This window comes from Chlamydotis macqueenii, chromosome 1 (genome assembly GCF_036417535.1).
Source record: "Chlamydotis macqueenii isolate bChlMac1 chromosome 1, bChlMac1.mat, whole genome shotgun sequence".
Taxonomy (NCBI): domain Eukaryota; kingdom Metazoa; phylum Chordata; class Aves; order Otidiformes; family Otididae; genus Chlamydotis; species Chlamydotis macqueenii.
This window is the reverse complement of record NC_141556.1, coordinates 76051791-76075056: the sequence shown is the minus strand read 5'-3', so window position 1 is coordinate 76075056 and position 23266 is coordinate 76051791. Positions and strand designations below refer to the sequence as shown.

General features: G+C 42.7%; 1 protein-coding gene across 12 annotated transcripts in view; it reads right to left on the bottom strand.

The window, feature by feature from the left end:
- The window catches only part of PPFIBP1 (PPFIB scaffold protein 1), a 118054-nt gene that overhangs the window by 29935 nt on the left and 64853 nt on the right, over positions 1–23266 (bottom strand). For 7 of the 12 annotated variants that reach the window (XM_086757131.1, XM_086757159.1, XM_086757149.1 and 4 more), the window contains exons 4-10: positions 22115–22320; positions 11200–11286; positions 9802–9915; positions 9120–9251; positions 2929–3021; positions 2330–2422; positions 648–762 (exon numbers count right to left, since the gene is read on the bottom strand). In XM_086757131.1, the coding sequence (XP_086613257.1) occupies positions 648–762; positions 2330–2422; positions 2929–3021; positions 9120–9251; positions 9802–9915; positions 11200–11286; positions 22115–22320 (840 nt within the window). Of the gene's footprint in view, positions 1–647; positions 763–2329; positions 2423–2928; positions 3022–9119; positions 9252–9801; positions 9916–11199; positions 11287–16178; positions 16304–22114; positions 22321–23266 lie in introns of those variants that run through there. The other 5 variants (XM_086757184.1, XM_086757193.1, XM_086757201.1 and 2 more) reach the window with 2 other exon arrangements.

Below are 23266 nucleotides of genomic sequence, written 5' to 3'. Positions count from 1 at the left end.
TTTTTAAATAAGTTCCCCAATCTAAGTTTCCCCCAAGTAAATACTGATTTTGTTTCTTCTTTGCAAGCAAATAAAAGAATTACCTGACATGTAAAATTTCTGTGCTAATTCAAGCTTAAATAGGATTTAGACCTATCCAGAGCACAAATACAGAAACAGTCCTCAATTTCACCTACTCACAACTGAGTCCACACTAAAGATTTGCTGGTACACATCATACTATGGTTTGCAGTATGGCTTTTCCCCTTCCTTAATAGTAAGGGATGTAGAAGCAAAGCCCAGCACAGATACCCACACAGAAAGTTCCCTTCTCAATATAATCTTTTGGGGGAACTTGATGAAATTAGTTTAGGGATTTACTTGCCAATATAAACGACATCTTTTGGGGCACCATGCAAGCCATGTAAAGGGCTAACTAGGGATGACTTAGGGTAGTTTAAAGTTGATTAAGAACCCACTACGATGGTAGGTTGAGCAGTTGCATCATGAATACCCACTAAATATGTTAAAAGAAGTAAACACAAAGACAGAAAGAATATGAAAACTGAGGGTTTTATCTGTTATTTCCTGTACAGCCATTCATGGAAACATGACCTCAGATGAGGTGACTGAGGAGGACACAGTGAGAGAGCCTCCCTTCTTCTTACCTCTGTCCAGTATTTCAATTCCTTCTCCTTTCAGCTTGCAAACCAATTTTTCTTGCAGCCTTTTAACCTCAGCTTCCTTCTGCTCCAGTTTGTCTTTCAAAGCTGCTAGCTCATCCTGTAACAGACAGAGTATCACTCAGTGACGGCTTCTGCATGCACTTGATTTGTTTCCAAAATTCCCTCCTATGAAGCACAGTGGACACGTCCTCAGCTGGTGGAAATGACCAACTGCCTCCGAACATCACAACAGACCACTGAGTCTCTAAGGGGGCAACACCAGGGGGCCTGTGGTCCAAAAGTGTCAGTCTCATGTATAATTGAAAAGAGATTTTACATCTAAATTTAAAAAAGAAAGAGTAAAGCAAAAAAGGCAGTTCTCTTATGTATTTAACCTTGTAGAGCCAGAAAAAGTGCAGGTGATGAGGCTGAATACTAAAATTAATGAACACTTATTTTGGTATTTACAGGGCATTTTGCATGTTCAAAGCTGGACAGTTATGGAACAGTGCTTACACCAGGCTGAGGACAGTTTCAGAAATAACCACTGCTTCTATGAAAGAAAAAATCAATCACGACACCATCAAGCACATAAACACATACTGGAAAGCAGTTCAGACGAAAATGTGGTACCTCTGCCACAGTTTGAGTTTGCTGATGAAGCATTAGGAAAGGAAGCTTAGAGTTGAGATTCATGGGAATAAGACAGATGGTGTTTGGGGGAGTTGGGGTGTATTAGATAAATGCTGTCAAATTTTAACTTAGATCTAACCATCTGCACTAGCAAATGACTGGCACGGATCCATGCATTTAACTTTTAAAAATTTGAGTCAAATCCTACCCAGTTTAGTAACATGTTTCTTTGATGTCCGAGGATATCTTGTGCAACAGCATCATCAAGACAGGACCCTCAGTGCAAATGTACCCAACACTGAAAATTTAATTTGTTCAGTTTGTAAACAAAACAAAACAAGGCAAGACTCATAATTTTGGCACTTACAGCTTCTAAATGAAGTTTTAAATCCTTAAAGGAATAAATCAAACTAGAATACTGTGGCTTAGGTATACTCCTGAGCTTCCCTCAAAAGATCAATTGCAAATATATTTGCTCCAACTTGGTACTGATTTTGATGGGATTTCTACCAGTGTAGGACCCATGTTTTTCCAAAACAAGATCATCTCTTGGTCACTGGAGAAGCTCATGGGCAACTGGAGTTGTGTGTGGTTGCTGATGTGCATTTCTTCCCCTGAATTAGAAACATGGTATGTAAATTTACACATAGGAGAGGGGCCAGTATAAAAGAATCACTATTCTCTAGCTAGTTCTCATCCATAAGCTTTCTCCAAAAAGGTGAGAAAAAGTTCCATTTGAATCATGGACGTAAGCTACAGCAGAGGCAATCTTCCCTTGGAAGTGGAGTGAATTTAACCCAACTTTAATTCCATTATGTGTAACCTACACAAAGTTCACAACACTAAAACCCTCTCCTGTCCAATATAAAAGCTGTTTACAAGGAATATCTACATAAAGAGCTTTCCACATCTAGTGGGAAAGGGTGCACTGCATATCAACACATTGCAATTAATGAAGAACAGAGCACGACAGCGCGATGCAAGACAGACCATAAAACGGTGGAACACGAAGGATTTAAAACAGGCCCAATGTTACCCAGGAACTACTACACCTTTAGCATCTGGCTTTTTTGCTCCATCCGCTGCTTTTCATACTGCATCTGACCCACTTTGATTTTCATACTAGAAAGTTTGGCCATTAAAGACTGGTAACAGAGACAGAGGAGTGAGAGAAAAACTAAAGATAGAAAACAGACAAGGCTAAATGGCAAAGAGAAGTTAGACACTTACAGAAACAGGCTGCTAGAATTACTTAGGTGAATGCTTTCTCTTCATAAGTGGCTGATTTTTAGCACATTTAGGAGAATATAAATGCTTGGCTTTGGTCTCACCTATGGCACACGCCTTATGTATTGCAGCTGGTGTTTCTTGACACATATGTGAAACAAGGGTCTAAATAGGTAATGAATTTACTGTTAACAGCCAGCTGCATGGTAAGTTATCCTTCATAAAAAAAAAAACAATGCCCAGATCTGAAAACCATACCATGAAATTTGGAGATAACCCCTGTTGCTAAGTGAGTACCATAAAACCCCTGGGCCTGAGTGTCCTCAGGATTTTGCAGGGTGCAGGCAAGGATCAGGGAAAAGAGAGCGAACTTTCAAAGCCTGACTTACACCCCCCTCTGCTTCTTCCCCTCAGCCTCACTTACTTTGGTCGTTTTCAGTTTTTTCTCATACTGGAGTCTTTCATTGTCCATTTCTCCCACTCTTAATCGCAATTCATTTATTTCTTGGATCAAATCCTGGGTGAGGGGAAAAACAAGACCAGAAACAACAAAGAAATTCAGTAAACAAAACAGAATAATAGTTACCATTGGTAGGACTGTAAAAACACAGCAGCATTAAAAGACACTCTGTACACAAAAACACACTGCCCAAATTCACAGCTAGATCAAACAACTCAGAGCTTCCTAGATATGCAGGGACTGTATTTCTCAGTTTCTGCATTACCGCACTGAATGCAAGAGGGCAGAGGACAAAGGGAGATATAAATTGAAGTCGTGTTCCCTCTGCCAAGGGCCAAGAAAGACCTCCTGCCCCTCTGGCTGCTCAACTGCTTGGATTGTCCAGCACTCCAAGTGGGTAATGGAAAACTTGCAGTTGTCCTTCCTTATGCAGCAGTCACATCCTCTCCTTTCCAGTCCCTCCTACCCCAGGCTCACCAGCTGTCACCTGCCTTTACAAAATATGAAGTGACTACAGTGCAAATCCACGCTTTTGCCATTCAAATGAGCTCCTCTAAATGAGGGCTGAATGGAAGAGCCATCACTGGTTTCTACAAGCACAAAGCATCAATGGTGCCACTACACCTGAACTTTGCAAATTCAGCCTGGTTTGGAAGAAACTCGGACCCACCAACAACTCACAGGAGAATGGCTCAACCTCCTGGGCATCCTTCTGGAGAGACCTACCAGGTCTGGAGATCCACCAGCTCTACAGCTCCTTTTCTGCAATGGTCAAACAAACCCTGAGTTTGACTGCCCAACCAAGTTGGCAAGGCACTCTTTCTCCAAACCTCCCCGTCCTCTAGATGGGGAAAGAGGATCTTAAGTGGCCAGTTGTAGGACTGGGAAGCCTGGGAGACAGCCAGGACAGAGTGTCCCTCCGTATAAGAGATAATGAACCACAGCTTATCGGGAAAACGATCTTCCTGCTCAGCAGGGAAACACACTACCAGAAAGCTGCAGCTTTTGCGCAACTCAAAGATTTCTAGCAAGCTTCCACCTCATGTCTATCTCACTGACCTTTAGTTTATGTACAGACACCGGATCAGTGTTATGTTAGTGTGAGAAAAAGGAAATAAATAAATAAATAAATAAATAAATAAAGCTCATTTTCTCAGCAACTATTGTAACGCCATACCACCGGGGAAACTCCTCAAAAGAGGAGATAAGCTCATTGTGCACTCTAGAAAACATATGAGAACTTGAACTGCAGGCTTTTAAACTACCAAGATGATAATATGCTACTTAGGTTGGCTTGTCTTCCTGTATTGCAAGGCAAATCCTATCCATGTCAAGCAACACTGTACATCAAGCTAAGAACTGTAAGCATAACTTTTCACATCTAAGTGTAAAATTAGCAGAGAATCATAATTTATAAATTAACAAGCCAGGAGTTGACATTTAGAGGGTATTCATGGGTCCCTGGTAATACCTGCCTTCCAGTTCCCAGGTCTGATGGTCACTTTTACACTATGACAACTGATTTGTTTGGGGGTTCTCTCTCCTACAGTCATCATGATCCAATGTCAAAATACGCTGTGTAGCAGTAACTGCTGAGGCTGTTGTTTACATATTTATCACTTGGAACTATGTGACTTCTAAAATACTGGGGGAGGAGAGGGAAACCACTTACCTACATTCAAAAGGTTCCTCTGAGCAAAAGGAATAACAAACCAAAACTCTGCTCCTTTTATGAAAAATGTTAGCACAACCCATACTGATTACCAGAAATGTCAGGATGCACTCAGTGTCATGGAAAACAGAGCAATCTTGCAATCAGAATCCAAGAGTGTAAGATCTTGGAGCAGAAACTAAACTGTTCTGCTTAATCTGCTATGGGCGTAATCAAATCCTTTTCCACTGGTAAATGGTCACCAAAAATAGTGTACAATTTGCTCAAGGGTTAAACAGAACTAAATACAAGTCCTATACAGCATGCTTTGCCCTAAATACAGCTTTGTCCTAATACAGCATGCTTTGCCCTAAAAATATTTTCAATTACTCTCTTGCAAGTGCAACGTCAACTCACGTCTTAAGTTATCTACAACACAGTAACTTACATTCATTCTCATCTTTTTGAGGCAGAGGAGTACATCAAAGATTGACCAGGTTCCATATATAGATCCTCATGAGTACAAAAGAGATGGTCAAGCCTTGTAAAAATAACCAGATGAAAAAGAAAGGTCCAAACAGGGCTGTCTCCCCTGCTACTGAATTACTATTTAACTTTGGGCAAGCTACTGGAGATAGAGAATTGCCAAAGGCACTGACGTTCCCTAAAAAATCCTAATCCTCCCAATGTATTTTCCTGCTTGCCACCCTGAAACATTTACCTTTTCCTTCTGCTATTCTCTGTTAACTGATTTTGACTATAAACCTTTCACAGAAAGGACTGTGCCTTGCCCCACTCCCTCCTGCAGCAGCCCCAGCAAGGAGATGACAGCATTGCTTGAAACCTGAAGGTGCCAACCATTATAATTGCTTATGACCTGGAGAGCTTTTGGGACCAGCGCGATGCTTGAGGTGTGTATGTCCCTATGGCACTCAGGGTGTCGGTATGGGTTTGTCAGGATCTGAGATCAGACCAAAAACCCACTGAATTACCTGGCTCACTTGGATGAACCAGCAGTAAAACAGTCACTCACATGGTGGCCAGTGTATGGCACCTGCTCTACTTGCATTTTATACCTCCTCTTCAGGCACCCATAAATGGCTTAAAATACCTGCTCTAAGCATAACGCATGCTCCTGTCTTAAAAACCTGAAAAACAGGAATGAGCCATTAAAGGGTCCTCTTCTGATCCAGGGTCAAGTCCCTCCATGCAAACATCCAACAGTTGTTCCTTGCACGGAGCTGAATGGAGCTGACAAGGTGGGACATACAGACTCGTACTTCCCAAAGGCTTTTCCTTCCTTGCTTGTGTTACTTGTGCTCTTCATGGCAGGGTCAGGGAGGCACAAAAAAGCAATGATAACTTTACGCTTCAGAGGTCAGAGGCTCCTTACTGGCACTGGAAACAAACTACATTTGTAGTTTTGCTCCACTCAGAAATTCATCTGCACAAAGGAGACCAGTGGTGTTTAAATTTTGAAGAATTCCCCATGAGTGAGCCAGTTTAACCTCTGGCTGCTGCTTCAAAGACCATGTCTGGTTATGGACTCCTCCCTAAATAAACTCCCTCGTACAATATTTTCTTACATAAAGTCAGCCCACCCATGCTCCCTAAGGAAAATAATACTGGTGTCTGCTGAGAAAGCGGAAAGACTGGAATAATTTAAAGACAAGAACAATTCCAAATCTCTATTAAGTATAAAATTAGCTTTGAAAAAGCTGTGTATTTGTGAACATCTAGACAGGAAAGTCCTAAAGCACAAAGGAAAAAAAGCTTATACATCTAATGAAGCATCTGTTTAGGGAAAGAACGGTGACTATGAGAAACCTACCAAGCCAGAATGGGAAGTTGTAATGACAGACAAATTCAAAACTGAGTAATATGAAGCATTTAATCTGAATGGTAATTCTGTAGGAGACGGTAGCACTACAAAAGTTGTTTTAAGGTGTCAATTTTTTTTTTTTTATTTTCACTTTCTTTTCCCTAAAGAAAAACAGAAGCAATATTCATAGTTTTTCTTTCTCAGTTTGGGTATGAAATTTTTTCCATTTTGACCACTGTATGTAAATACCATTAATGTGTTTTATGGTAGAGTGTTTTAAATATTCATTTAAATACTCAGCTCTGCTGAAATAATTGATCATCTATTACTTTAAACAGGAATATAATTAGATCAACACTGAATAAAATATTGTGTACTTCTGAATAAGTCTTGCCTCCAAAATACCTGTCAGAGATTTTATGTGAGACCCTTACAACTAATTAGCCAGCCATTTTTCCACTGAACAAAATGGAAATTAAGACATATTATCCCTTTCAGTGTCTACACTTAAGCCTTTTTACAGCTATGAAGTGTTGAAACAAAGAAGGAACAACATCATGATTTCTATCACACTACACTACATCATTCTGATTTTCAAAGGGAGGGAGGAACATTTTAGCAATAGTTCATTAGTTTTAGCATAAATAATCAGGAAATAAATATATATAGTTCCTAATTATAGTAACTGCCTTTTAAACATAATTTAGGTTATTTTTATCAAAGGGATTAATCATATTTCAAGGTATTTCAAAGAGAAAGGTCGTCATAGCTGCCATGCAGCTAGGCCTCCTGTACCAAGCCTAGAGTGGTCCTCACACTCTTCTGGGAAGAGAGGTAGCTCCACATCCACCTTTTCGGTCTGCTGTCTGAATTGTGCTATTAAGTTACACAGAGACCACAGTTCAGGAGGGAAATGAAAGAAAAGGGAGTACAGGAAAGCTCAGTGAAGCATCATATTCAATAAAAGTACGAATAGAAAGAGAGGAACCAAATCACTCAAAGCCCAAATCACTTTTGTTACCTGTTTTGGAAAGCAAAAGAAACCACAGGGTGTTTACAAATGGAAATGCAGTAGAATCCATTTCTGAAAGCACTAATTCACTACAGTCATTTGGACCGAACCTTGTCTCCTCAAAGCCATTTACTGCTGATGTTCATTTATCTATTGTTTGGGCTGCTCATGATATGTGTCAGTACACAGGTGAAGAGACTTATCTGTTGCATGCTGTAATTCATGAAAGAGTCAAGCACCATGTGGGCAGAGAGACCTCACAAGAGCTTGAGAAAGCAGCCAGCTCTTAACACACCTCCTACAGATGCAAAAGACCTTCAGTGATTCCCTCCTACTTTCCACCTGACAATTGCTCCAGCATTGCCGTGCGCAGTACTTGCCTGGACAGCAAAATCAACCGCTTTTAAGGCAATGCTGTGATCCTTCACATAACAAACTAGAGGAAAAAGTAATGGGAAGCAACATGAATCAGATCCACAGCTTGGCAGCACTCAGATGTGCTACACTGCAGGAACAGACACTGCCATCATGCCATAAATGCTCACCACTTTTCAAAGCTGAACATGATGTGAGTCACTAGTTTTCAACCTGTGGTCTTCTTTGGGTCCGCGTATTACTTCAGACAGGCCCAAGGAAAGTAATTCAAAAGCAAGTCTAACTTTTGCTCTTACACTTGCAATACAAGTGAGGAACGACACTTCACTGGAAAATATGTAAGAAACTGGAAGGGAGTTGATAAGCCACTGACTGAAGTGGAAAGCGCTAATTTTGTCTCCTGTGACAACATTATGGCTTCTTCCCTTCTAGAAATGAATGACAACCAGAACATCCATAACACAAACATCCAACATTTCAGCTCATTGATGAAGCCAGAATTGGAAACGTTGTTCTGCTTCCTAGGCAGACTCCAAAGTATTTCTGATTTAGGGTATGTCACCCTGGCAGCAAAACTCGGCCTAATTCTTGGAGTTTCCTGGAAAAAAATGGGTTTGCCCACCTGCTTTGAGGTCTTCTGGCTTCAAACACAAGCAAGGTTCAGCTACACCGATCTGTGGCGCACAGAGGGCAAATGCCCTGGAGGAGCGCTGCCAGGGATGGTGGCTCTGGGCCGCAGCTCTGGCTGGCACTGTACAGTGCTGGGCTGAAGCCAGGCTGAGATGAGTAACTGCTGGCCTCTTGGTCGTGGGCTTCTGTGGGGCTGGGGTTTGAAGTGAGGCTTCAAAACACCCTCACACTGAGTTACCTCATTCTCTCTGTTACTGAAACCAAAGTTAAGTCTTTTAGTGTGCCGTGTCTTTGCATATGCATGCTTTTAGTTCTTGAAAAGGGCTTAAGCAGGTACCTCAGACATGTCTAACTAAGATGATGACAGTTTCAAGTTGGGACAGGAGAGTACAGTACGTTCATGATTTTATTTAAATACATGCTAAATGTCATCCCTTCTGAGATCAGATGGCAAGAATCAAAAACTGTTTTTGGAAATCTTCCTGTGTAAAACCAGAGTTTAGCAAAGAGAACACTTTTTAATGTGATTATTTTAAGAGATGCATGTTTTAACCTTAAAGATTAATTCCCTTCTTGGTTGGAAAAAAAGAGAAATCCCAGGAAATTTTCAGGTAATGTGAAGGCACACACAGCTCTCACAATTTATTCAGTTGGGTTTTACTCACCTCTGTGTCTCTGAATCTGTCTTCATAGTCCAATCTATCCTTCTCTACAGATGTAAGCTTTAACTTCAGAGTGGAAACCTCTGCCATAAGATCTAGCTTCTGAGTTTCAAGGGATGTTCTGCTTAAAAGCTCCTGATTCAAGATAAAGAGAACAGAATTATTCACCCAGGATGAAGAAATCAGTAATTTATTTCTACAGCTAAAGGTCTATTTCAAGGGGAAAAGCATCACACTCTTCCCTGCACACTGTGAAGCCCTGACACACAGCTATCACCCATCTGACAGACTCCAGGCACCTAGGATGTATCAGAGATCACGGAGGCACTATCCGGCATTGGCTGCCACAACAAGAAAAAAATCTTGTCTGTCATCACAGTTGCTCTGGGCAGCAAGGAGCTTTGAGGGGAACCCACTCGTCCTGCCAGAGGCTTTAATCCAAGTCTCTTTGAAGCTCAGTGGGGAAAGGCTCAAAGAAGAAGAGCAGAACTGGATTCCTACAGTGTAAAGCAACACTGGCATCACCAAGTACAAAGACTTTAAAGCAAATATGGTAGAAAATTATCACTTAGTTAAGAGACATCAAGGGGTGCAACACCTTGAAGTGCACTGCTCTCACGGAAGCAAAATGCAGTTCGTTAAGACAGAACGAAGACAGCGAGACAGACATGTGCCTGTGAAATACCTGCTGCAACATCTCTTCTGTGGCGTTCAGCTTCTCCCTGTGTTCCTCTAGACAGAACTCCAGATCCCGAATCTTTTCTCCTTGGGCTTCCACCTGATCCGTAAGTACACTTACCTGCACAGCGGAGAAAACAAGAGGCATATTTAGTACCTTACACCCAGGCCTTATGTGTCACCTGAAGAACTGTATGTAACAGTGTGGGCTGTGCCACAGATGAAATGGGACCACAGCGGGAGGAGAAGCAGAAGCAGAACTCTGCAGTGGACACAACGCATGGCAAAGGCGACAAGAGAGACACAACGCATGGCAAAGGCTCTCCCCACACGCTTACTGGAATTTCAGCCAAAGTTCTGATGGACAATACACAATCCTGCAGCTTCCCTCCTGACCTGTCCTGGAAGTTTTTGGAAGGGGTGGGTGCTGCATTTTACAGCCAGCAATTATGCCTTTGCTGTGACATACATTAATTAAAACCCACTAGCTCCTACTTTAACAACCAAATAACTAAATATCACTGTATACAATTTATAGTGCTTTCCAACTGATTGCACACAGTGTACCACAGCGTACATCTTCTCCTTTTCAGAACAATAAAAGCAAAGGAGGTTAAAACACATGGACCTCGGTGAGACCACAACAACTCCTTTGAGACTGCGGACTGATTCCCATTTTGCCTTTTCTGAATTAACAACCAGAAGATCCACAATACAAACATCCAACATTTCAGTTCATTGATGAACCCAGAATTGGAAACTTTGTTCTGCTTTTGTTTTAAATAGGCTCTTTCAAGGAAATCTGCAGTATGGCTGGGAACAAGGGCATGTTCAGCATGGTCACAGCCCTTAAGCCACGTCTGTGTCAGGGAACCACAGGATGCCTGCGCAGACAAAGGGGTGCCAGGTAGTCCCAGCACTGATGGCAAGAGTAAGCCAGCTGGCAAGAGCACTCAGGGCTGACCCAGTCCAGCTCAGCAGCAGGTGAGCAGGACCTCCAAGGAGCTGCTTGTCTCGTCCCACCCGCTGCCCAGTCCCACAACTTTCATAACCTTTCACGAGGACAGGGTATCTGTCACCTGATGCGGATAGCACGTGAAAGGTCAAGCAAAATGTAGTCGTGTGTATCTTAAGGATACATATGAATGTAAGAAGGTGGTCGCTCTGCTCACTTAACAAGATTCAAAAAGAGATCACAGACACAGAAAGCAAGCCCTTTAGATTCCTTCTGCAATCCAAATTCATACCTATCCTTAATCTGTGTTAACTCTCAGGTATCAGCAAGCCTTTGGAACACCATCCGAGATGGCACAACTGCAAATAAATCCTCAAAGATTTCATCACATACTATCAAAAAGTCTTGTGAATGCAAGAGCAGAAAAAAATAATTTCACTGAATACTCACTTGCAGAACAAGAGATTCCTTATCATTTTCCAGACGAGCCAGCCTTTCTTGATACACATCTCCATTCCCAGATATATGTCCATTAGTCTGAAAAAGACAACAAATATTGTGTTGTCAGCTATCGTACCATAAGCAGCATTAAACGTTATCAACACACTTAAGGAGCAATTTTAGTTTGCACAGTTCAAGAACAGATTTGAAGTATTCTTCATCCCCCAAAGGGTTCAAATCAAATAAACTGACAACAAAGGATACGCGACCACCATTCAAGACAAGAATTGTTCAGAGGCTTAAAGATAAGAAAGGAAGAATCATTTGGTGACCCAATTCTGCAAAATTCACTTACTGTGCATTCAGCATTTTGTTAAGAAAATCTGTGCTCAACAATCTACTATCGTAAGCCATACTTGCAAAGAGATAAATACCCCAAGACATTGAGTAAGTGAAAAAAAAAAAAATCAATGTACAATCTACAAAATGTGCATTATACTTCTTGCAAGTCAAACAATTTATTCTAAAATACACAGTAAGAGACAGCCTTTTACATCAGGCACATTTTACTGGGTATGGGTGAATGTCTGTACTCTAAACACATCTCTTTATAAAGCTGCCTGAGGCTAAAGAGAAACAAGAATACATGTTAATGCTATCAGAGAGTTCAGAGGAATCAGCAACTTACTTTCTTCATAATAACTTCAATGTGAGCAGCGAGAAGGATTTTCTCTATCCATATTCAAAGCTGTCTCAAAGCACTTTGTGATGGACGCTACAATCAGATCTCAGCTGAGAAAAGAAATTCTCATTCCCATCATTGCATAAATCACTTAGAGGAGCCGGAGAAGCTGCTCTGAAATCCAGTGCACTCAGTACAGAGGCTCCCACCAACTCCGAGCAGCCTTGATTTCCCTCTGAATATGTGATGAAGAGACAGCGGGAGACTGATCCTCATGCCCTGGTGAGTCTGCAGCGCAACCCTGCCATGAGAGGCCACCCCACGTAGGAGCTGCAAGCCTTAGGCTCCTGCTTCAAATCTCCCTTTCAAACAGCCTGTCTCCCTCGATTGCAGAGCATGCCTCAGGAAACCTGCCAGCTAAAACTCCTTTTCTAAGTTACATGCCTGACTTTGGGTGACGGGAGAAACTGCCTTGTTTGAAACCAGAGGAATAAAATGCCCACCAGCACCATTTAAAGATTAGATGGCAAAGCAAACAGGAGGGGGTACAAAGTATTTGACCTCACCTTAGTGCTCTTCTCAAGGAATCAGGCTGTGTCCTGGCAGCTCATAGATCAGTGTGTAGTTGCAAATGTGTCTCCCAAGCATACACGTGTAACCTTTCTAAGGTGACCATAACATCTCCCATGAAATCACTAGAGCTACAGCAGACTAAGAAAGAATGCTCTCTAGTGATTTGTACCAACACCTCACACCATGATGATACCTCAAATCTGAACTACTTAGCAACAAATTACTAGGCCTTCTGACCATTGAGAAACTAAGTACCACGGCAGAAGTACTCTAAACTTCTGAGTTTGCTCTGTTTTCCCCCAACCTCTACCAGAATTTAGCTTGTGCCATAGGATTTCTATTCAAGATCAGTGAGATCTTCAGTTTTTGAAACAGTTTTAATTTAGGTGAAATAAGTCAAAGAGCTTCCAAAATAAACTTGTTAACTGCTCAACTAGCAGATAATGCTTTAATTTTTTTTGTATGTGAAATACAAAAATGAGGGGTTTTTTTGCATACTTTCACTATTCTACAGCTCCCTTCTCATTTAAAGACCTCCAGAACATCTCAGATACTTACTCAGCCTCCATGAACACAATGTCTGTATTTTGTATTATACCACACATTTACCAATCCAGTGTCTGTCTCTAACATAGCAAAACGATATTCACCCCCTCCCATGACAAGCAGGCAGCCAAGGTGCAAAGATGTCCCTCCACTCTGCCAGGACTCGCATGAAAGTCCTTGTCAAAGCATGGAGTTGATTCCCTACCCCTCAACCACCACATCAGCACCCTAACCACTGAACCTCTTGATGCCTCCAGTCAGCATAAACTGACAAAAATTAACTAAAACCAAAGACTGCGTGAAGAAAATATGTCAAGGTAAGTATTGGTTTCACACTACAACGAAAATGTCTTTACAATGCTGTGAAAACTGATGAGGTGTTAAAGCAGAATGTTAGTCATTGTGCACAGCGTCTCGCCAAGACATCTTTGTTGTTAAACTCTGTTTCCATTCCTCAAAAAAATACCTTGTTTTGCTCAGCAGATTGTACTTTCTTTTAAAATAGAAGTGTTTAGAGAGTGAGAGTTCAGGCCACAGCTGCACATTGCCATGACAAAGAGGGAGGAAGTGACGGGAACCCCAAACAGGACTGGAGTAAAGGCTGTTCTCCCATAAAACCAAGTACAAAGATGTCTTCGTTGGCTGTCGTCAGAAATATTTTGTAAAATCTAAATAAAAACAGACCTGTACACCGAAAATAGAAAACTTTGTGTCCAACTCAACAGAGTTTGCTTTTTGCCTGAAATGTTGTAAATTCTGCATAATACCTGGGACTAACTCTTAATTTTAGGTGTGAAAAGCCAAGAAATTCACTGGCTTTGGTTACAGTGGGAAAAAGATGAGAGTTGCAGAAAGGACAACATAGAGAGGTCACAGCAGCTATTTCACAGAGCAGCAGCTCCAGTACCTCCTACGGTGGTGCAGAGATTAAGGACCTGCAGGCAATGGCCACACGATGCCTTCCTGCATCTGTCCTCTGTGCCGCCTTCAAAGGTAAGAAGTTGATACCTGGCATCTCTCTTCTCAGAGAGATGAGGAAAGAAGAGAGGAGATGAAACACATGAAAAGAACAACAAGGTAATGATGGCAGTGGGCAGGACTGAAGAGAAATGGAGAGGGAAGATGCCCAAACACTGGATATGGGAAAGCAGCGCATCAGGAGATGGGGTGGAGGGAGCCCCAACGAAGACGAATGGGCTGCAGGGAGGTCTGAAAGATGCCAGGAGACCTGGTGTGTGCAAAACCTGGGTGAGTTACACTTGACGTGTCCTTCAGAAGGAGTTTCTCTCCACCTGGGGACTTGTAGCCTCCCCTAGGACTGAGCCTGACAACTACTCACTCTGCAGAGCAATGGCTCTGCTTTAACAACAACAACAAAAATAAAAGTAAATAGTTGATAAATAAATAGTTGATAAATAAATAAATAAAGTTGATTCAATAAATAAATAGTTGATAAATAAATAAATAAAGTTGATTCAACAACTGCAGGAGTATTTGGGGCGCTTGGTAGTTCTGGATCAAATCTGTATCATCAAAGTCAATACAGGATCAACATATTTTACTAGCTGCTGTTCACTCAAGCTTTGCCATTTTCCAAAGAAGGCTGCTCTTCATCAGCAACTTAAAATCCATGTTCAATTAAGCGGTTAGAATTAGCATATGTTTTCAATTTAGGGATTAATTGCAAAACACTGTACGGAAAGAGAATGCAGATTTACCAATACTGATCTTAACCCTAAAAACAAAAGAGCAGTCATCATGATGCCCCTGAGGCTTTGCAGAAGTTTGAGGCTAAGCATTTACTTAAAATGCCTTATAAGATCAGACCCAGTGCCCTTAAAAACTCTGCAAGATCAGTCCGTGGCTAATCTATTAAACACGTGTGTAAGCTTTGTCTGCAATCATGTAAGTGTAAATATCCATACTGCTCTGGAGGGAATTACTCCTGTAGTAAGTAGATGCATCACCAAACTTTCACAGCTTGACTGCCCTCAGTCTTTAATCCATTTTCCCTGGGAGTGAGTTAGCATTCCAAACCACAGGAAAGTTTCTAATAGCTGCTGTTTTAAACCTCCTAATTAAAAAAAAAAAATAAATCTGCTTCCTCTCAATTGCTGAATTCTCCTTTCAAAAATAAAACTAATTTCTAGCCTACTGCAGCTGATACTCTTATTTTCTCTTATGCTTTTGAGATAAAATAAGCAGAACAAATCACACTGTTCTTGCTGAGGATGTAATTTGATTTGTATAGAAGGAGCTGCCACTCCACAGCATTATTTTCTTGTACAGCAGATTGCACTGGCTGTTTTGACCACCACAGCCCAGACAACAGTTGGGCAAGTGAGCTGTCCCTGACATCTCTTTCCTGACCATCTGGAGTTAAATTAGAGCCCATCCACATGCTTATGTTGTTCAAATCATTATCATACACACTGCCCATGCTTAGCTAAGCAGGGCTACTGCGGTTCTGCCTGTTCACTCAGTTTTAGGAAGTCCCTTGCAGGGGGGCTCCTCCAGCCTCAGCTACATCAATATCACTTGGTGTGCCACAGGCAGAGCCTCCAGGTTTTCCAAGCAAAGTATTCACTACCATTTCCCCATGACAACTTCACCCTCCCTCCAAATTCATACTGGTCATATCTGTCTGAACACAATCCGTGCCTATGTTCAATCAGTTTTCATGCAAGCTGACCACTGCCCTCCCAAACCAGCATCTCCTGCATTTCACACTTCCCTGCCCATTGCTCTGAGTATCTGCAGCCTGCTCCACATGCTCCGGCAGCAGGCAGGCAGACCTGCTACTCAGCTTTTCCTAAAGTTTACAGATCAGTTCCTCCCTACAGAATGAGCAGGAAAAAAAAAACGAAACAAAAAAAACAAAAACCAAGCAAAACCTTCACATTATATTTTAAAGGCTTCACTACATAAAAGTGAATTCTGCAAGAAAACCAGCTTAAGACAGACAATCACTCTGAGGACTTTACCTGAAACATTTTCTAAATATAAATAACACAGCTGATGAATAGGGAAGATGCAATCGTTTCAAAATATTCAGTTTCTTCAACAGTAGCTCAGTTGGTATCTGATACAAGAGAAAGATGAACTGCTTATTCCCTACCCGCGCTGCCCAGCTATGGCTTGTCACTTGGAGAAATGCAAGAGCTAGAACAAACACAGATAGCCTTACCTTATTTAGCCAGACGCAGTGTCCGTGAATGTCCCAGCTATACTCCATGCTGGTCATGACTATCTTCATGCATTCAAGGACACGAGTGACTGTGGCAGGCAGCCGAGACCGAGAGCCGCAGCCCCAGCACCGCAGGCACCCACTGTGCTGAGCAGCGCCGTCAGGGCTCCTCTGAACCGAGATGGAGAGGCTAAGCGATGGCAGGTTTCCTTGTCTAACCAAGGACAGAGGCGAACGTGGCAGCAGAGTGGGAGATGTGGGAAGCAGAGTCGCCAAGCAGCAGCGCTCCTCAGGCGGAGCAAGCAGCTCCTCTGGGGAATTAACACATCAAAGCCCGGGAAGATCAACCCTTCTTCCAACCTGAGCCTGCTACTGGGATCTATCTCAACACACAAAGGTCAGACAGCAGGGCGGAGGAGGGTGCAGGCAGCGGGGCACAGAGCTGTGTAAACCTGACTGGGACGAACAAAGGGCAGTCCCACACAGGTGGCAGCCAGCCATCTCCACCCTCGCTCCTCCCTGAACAGCCCGCTGCGAGAGCAACCCCCTCCTCTGCACCCTGCCGGCACTGTGGAAACCATCCAACCCAAAAACAGACAAGAAAAGAGTGTTTCTGACCCCTTTACCTAACTACAAGGTAGACAGGAGGGAATTTTATTTTCTTGATGTGCTATTAATTGTAAAAGCTGGAAGAACACATGTAATACCCTTGCAGGTGCCAAGAAAAAGAGGAAGGAAAAAGTTAACTCAACTGTCCCAGGTCTCAGGAGTGCCTTGTCTCAAGTTTATGTCATACTTAGGAATCACATAAAATGCAACGGTAACAATCAACCTCTGTCCTCAAGTTTAAGTTTTAATTTACCCAGTAACAGCAGCAGCATAACAAATCTTTGGTATTTCTGACCACAGAGCCTAGCTCCAGTAGTCCTGTGATTATCTCAAAACCCACAGCTTTTATTATTAAAAAGAAACATTTACAACTACTGTTGATAGACAAAAATCTCAAAATCATGAATACAGAACAAAACAGCAGAGTAGAAGAGGAGCAGAAGCTGTGTTTTTTAAGCCAGACAGATGCACTTTGGATTGGGAATGGTGATTTTCGATGGCTCCGATGCCACCCGAGCTGCCCTACGCTCCAGGGCACAACCGCACGGGTTGTTCTTACTGCTGATGAACTCATCCACAATGCATGAAGACACCACACCAAGACGTGCTATAAATGAGCTCACATTATCTTCCAGTGTTAAAAACACACCAGTCTGGATGATCACCTTTAGCAAGAATCACGGTCCTGTGTTTCAAGAACTTTGAGAGGTAGATCTCTTAGGGACAAAACATATTGCCGGGAGGCAGTTTATGATGACAGGCTGAAACGGTACCACAAGGCTCCTTTCATATGGCAACTTGAGGAGGGATCTCAAACAGGTGTTTAGTGGTAAACGCCTATGTGCCACACATTACCATAGGACCTTTCGATAGCTCAACTCAACATGAGCAGAAGCTGAGACAAATGAATGCACTGTACGCCCACACCAAGACAATCAAACAACAAACTTTGGTTTGAAGACAAGATTTTTCCATGATTAAGAAAGAAGAGATGATTTCTGGCTAACCAAACCACTTCCTCCACTTGGAAATCATCACCCTGTTGTCCAAATAGGCCAACATATCTCTGTAATATTACAAGTTACGTTTATCCAGTAAGGAAAATTTATCTCTGGAATCTAATAACCCCTCATATTAACTCTCATTACTCCTAGCCACTCTCTGGAAGAACTAGCTTGTGGAAGAAGCATCAAAAACTGAGGCTGGTCTGTGGGACAACAGATCCACTATTCACAGCAGCAACACTCTGGATTGCACAAACCACTATGGGTACCACAGCTCAAATTAACTATCACCTTCAAATGAGCTGAAAATGTTCTTCAAGAATCCTTTGGAGGCCATGAATTCTGTTTTGCTTCAATGTTCTTACAGTCAACCCCAGAAATTGACTTCTGAAGTGGAAAAAAAAAATTGTAATAAATATATTCAAATTCAGAAAGTATCTTCCAAAGTTAAAACCACAGTTGCACTTGCTGCGGATTTTAAAGAGAACGTCCTTAAAAGACACACAACAGGACCCGCATACACAAGTTCAGATCAGGAGCTTGGGGAAGCTGGCTCTGAGGTGTGGGAAGGGACTGTCCACCCACTTCTACCCTTCAATCCTCCTTTTTAACAAGACACAGTTGGTTTCCTCTTTCTGGGAAGGTTGTTGCATAAGACTTATTTAAAAAAAAAATCACAAAAAAAACCACTGTCAAGAAAATAATTACCAGAAAGAAGTCTATCTCTTGTTTGTTTCAACTGAAGAAAAACTGGATTAACATTCATGACTGGGAGCAAGTTTTCTGATAAATATTCTTCAAGAGATAGATCTCTCTTGAGCTGGACACAATGGGGCTGCCTTGGTCTTGCAAAAGGCAGAGTTTCATTTACAACCATCTTGTTACTGGTAATGATGGTACAGACTACTCACATGCTTTCTTATATTCAAGCCAGAAGCTCCATTTTCACAGAGTACAGCACACGTTTTATTAAAGTACATATCAGAATACATTAAACATTTCTGTTGATCAGGAGAAATCAGAAAAAAACTGCAAAACTTTGGAATAGTTATCATCTGTCTATGGATTTCAGGTCTGGTCCACAGTGAAAGCACACAGTACAATCATTCAAGCACTTCAGCTAACACCTTCCTGCTCAGACATCTGAGCTTAGAAAAGGCTTCAGTCCCTTTCCAGACTTCGAACAAATGGCCTCATTTGTATTTTAGCCAGGACATTCACCTGCCATCCGCTTGCACATGGAGACACAAGCAGGGTTTCAGCACCACAGAGACTGGGTTTGAGTTGTAGAGAGACAACTAGAAATTACGTGTTACAGTTACACTGGCTTATTTGTGCAGCACAGATCTGCATTTTCAACTTCTCTAAATTCCCCTTGGGGACCATCCGATGGCTGCTCTTGGAAGAGCTCTGCAAGATGTCCAGGCACTGTACGTGAGCTCTAGTGTCACGTGGCCATCTGGCATTCACCGGTTAAAAAAATCAGCATGAGGTGTTTTAACTCCTTGGCTCTTTCTGAGTGCTTGCATAGACTTCTCCAACACACTGAGAGGAGCAGAAAGAAGCAGTCACTAAGAAGCAGTACTGGGACACAGGGCAGCCAGTTTTGGCACGGCAAAATTGAATGCTCTGCCCTGTTTTATAGAAGTGAGCAACTTTGGGAGACTGCTGTCAGACCCTTTTCCCAACTAGGGCATCAGCAGTTTCCCTGCAGGGGCCAGGAGAAAATTTCTCTCTTGTGACATACAGTTTGGCAGCAGCAAACACTATTTTTGTTTTCCTCTGAGACATGAGAGACTTGCTTACAGCTTCGGATGGGATGTCACACACCAGTTCCAGCAGCTTTGAACAGCGTGGCGGATGCAACTACTTCATGCATGGAGGATTAAACCGATTTCAAACCAAGGAGGTGTCGTTCCTTCCTTGGTAAGGATGGGCATACTTGCAGAAAGCCTTCCAGTAAATCATCCAAGCACTTCAGCTAACACCTTCCTGCTCAGACAAGGACCAGAGACACTGGTGACACCTGCAAATCCCATGCCTGTAATGTTCAGTCTTTCCTACTAGGGGCTTTAAGGAAGCTAGAGAGTACAAGGGATTAATTTGAGGCAGACTGAGGAGAAGCATGGATGGAACAGCCATTTTCTGCAATCTTTTGTACACACGACCTCTGCACATAATTTCCAGTGCTCAGGAGGTGCTGACCTGAATGGCACAAGAGAGCCCTTCCTCTCCCAAATTCAGCCCATGGCTGCAAAAAAACCCACCTTTACTGTCTCATTGCCAGGCCATGACCCACATCATGTGGGTGTGAAGGACCTTGTTCCAGATTCTAACAGTCAGGCATCCCTAAATCACACTCTCGCTGCCATAAGGGGCAATGACTGGCCTTCACCTCATTAATCTCAACAGGCACTGCAGCCTCTGGCCATGCTGCTGGGTTCCTGCACTCCAGAACAAGAGGCAGTGAATGAGCATCACTAAGTGAGGACTATTGATGTCTATGGACACCATGGGGAGCAGTTAATTTTCCAAGGTTGTTTATTTGGCATATGAACATTTTTTTACTTATAAAGGTCATACTTGCATGAAACCTGTTATGTCCCTTGATTTCTGCTCCGCACACAGCAGAGACTAGTTACAGCAATGTTCAATGCTGTACGTTACAGAGGAAGGAAACGCTGATGTTAGCAGGAACTCTGTGTGTCTTAAAGATCTGACTTGAATGTCACTCCCATCTCTTCCTCCTGATCTCAGCGTTGGCTGTCATGCTTTGACAGTGGGGGCGAGATCCAAATCCCACTGGAGGCAGTGGGAAAGCACCCACGTACTTCATTAAGTTTCAGGCATTTTCAAATGCGTAGTTCAAAGCAAAGGCAAAAAAAAAAAAAAAAAAAAAAAAGAAAAAAGAAAAAAAAAAGAAAAGCTCTCTCCTCAAACCTTTCCGCAAGAGCTACAGAAGCAAGTCTGGGTCCCCATCTCTTCCCCCAACGGCACAGCCCATGTGCCACTAGATGGCACGTCAGGTCACCCGCTACCAGCCACAACCACACACAGTCCTGCACTCATCACTCCGAGCTGCAACTGAGAGCTGAAATAAATCCATGTATCCAGATAAAAACGTTTTACACAAGATCAGAGGTGGCTCCAGGGTGACTGAACCCTTTCTAAGGAGGTGTGATGCCCATCCTGGCAAGGGATCAGGCAATGGCAGTTGCCCGTCCCAACAACAGCAATACATAAGGTGCAACACTGAGCCACCACAGTGGCCTGTCCTGCATCAGACCCAGACTTCATCAGATCTGGCATCCCCATTTCAGCAGCACGGTCTTACCTTGGCCAACACCGTATTGTGTGAGACAACAGGACCCGGACACTGCTCTAAGACAGATTTGGCAAAATATGCAGAAGTGCACACCCGCCGGTGTCATCATAATATCTACAGGCTGACTTAAAACCTGAAGCACAGCCTCTAGAAATAAGTGTTGACTTCCACTGCTGGAGGTTCCCAAAAACCTGCGCACATGCAGACCACCACAATGCAAACACAGTCACAGACCACGCGCACAAGGACTCGTCTTTGGTCCTGCTAGGAAGCCACCAGTCACAGGGCACCCAGAGGCAAAACAAGCAGGTCCTTCAAAAATGATGATCCATAACTCACCTTCTGATAAGCACAACATTTTACTTCCCAGGTTAGTCTTCAGGTAGCTTTCACTCGAATAATATTTGATTTTTTGGGAAAATCAAGTCATGGGGAAAGAACAGCCTTGTTGGGTATATTTTAGTGTATTTTTAAAGCAAGGTGACAAAAACTGGCAGATTCACAAACACAGAAAATAAAAATTTGGTTTGGTATAAAGGGATGCTGAGCTTAAACAACTCACTTCTGTTATAAACCAGGTAAGGAAGCTCAGTAACAGCACTGGTCCTGTAGAAAACAGCTGCCAAAAATGCTTTTTAGTGAAAAGCTCATATTGAAAACAACTTCCTCCCCATCCCCATTTAAGCATCTGATTCCTATAAAAATGTCTTTCCCCAACACTCTGGGACGAAACTTCAGTTACAGAAGATTTTTTGCTCCCTAGATTGAGGCATGGTGGTATACTGAGGAACGTACAGGCCAATTCATTGTATAAGGTGAGTGGCAGCTTTTCCAAGGCTCTACATAGCATCTCCAACCCAAAATCTCTTCCCTTTGGTTCTTTGAAACCTACTCTAAAACTTCTAAATGCCTGCATAAAACACAGCGTCTGAGCTGGTCTAACAAACAAGTGGCAGGCAAAGCGAGTGCATGAGAGGTGAAACAAGGCGAGACCGTACCATTTGACTTTGGAGCCATTCAATCAGAGCCTCCGCTGTTGAGTCCGGGACCTGGCAGCGCAGCCCTTCTCTCTCATCCGCTTCCATCATCTCCAGCAAGCCCCGCAAGTCCTCCACCAGGTGCAGCGCCCGCAGGCCCCCCATGAAGGGGGAGGTGGGGGACTGGCAGTCAAAGATGCCATTGGAGTACTCCAGAGCCTTTGAACCTGCAGGGAGCAAAATCGCACGGGGTCAGGCACGAGACAAGCAGTTCAGACAAATAGCAAGGCTGAGAAATGCTAGGTGGTGCTTACTCCTGGCAGGCATTTATCTGCACCAAACTCAGCATTGGTGCTTGATTCTGCCCCACACCATGCAGTAATTTGGAGAAGGGCAAGCCCTTGCTACATACTTCGTGGATGGTAGCTCCAGCAGGAAGGAGGTGGGTTGATCTGACAGAGGACACGTACGCCACAACTGTGCCTACATGTTCAAGGCTTGGCTCCTGCTCCCTGGGATGTATTGGAGGGGGAAAGTACTGGGGGGGAACAGGCTCTGCTAATGCTTTGAGTCACCCTGTAGGGACTGCAATGACCCAAGCCAGACACTGATAGAAACCATGCTCTGCATTTTTCACAATGAAATATGTTACACTGCTCCAAGGCACTGTAAATTTTTTAAAATAATACAGAAAAATATGAAAATAAATAAAAAGACTTAATAACTCCTACTAGAAAAAAAAATTTAAACCCAACAGTTTGACATGGTAGCACTGACATTTGCATGTTAACAAAGAGAAAAATCTCTTATTTGCATAAACTCACAGTACATATATTTGACCTACATTAAAAGTTGCTATATATTAAGTAGGGAAAGAAACTATGAATTCAGGATTAAGGTTGATTTAAGTCAACGTAGCTAATTCCAACTATAATTTCAGCACAGTAATTTGTGACCTTAATACTGTAATGCCTCGGCACAATGAGACGTGTTCTTGACAGCTTTTGTACTGTCAGCTTTTGGAAGCTACAGTGATATGCCATATATGCACTTCCATGAACTTTCATTCATCTTATCCAGCAAGCCATAAAAATGCAAGTATTCTGCTAATTCCTTTGGAAAAAAAATTAAGAGAAAAAAAATCCCCAGAACAGCATAGCAGTTGATATCCCT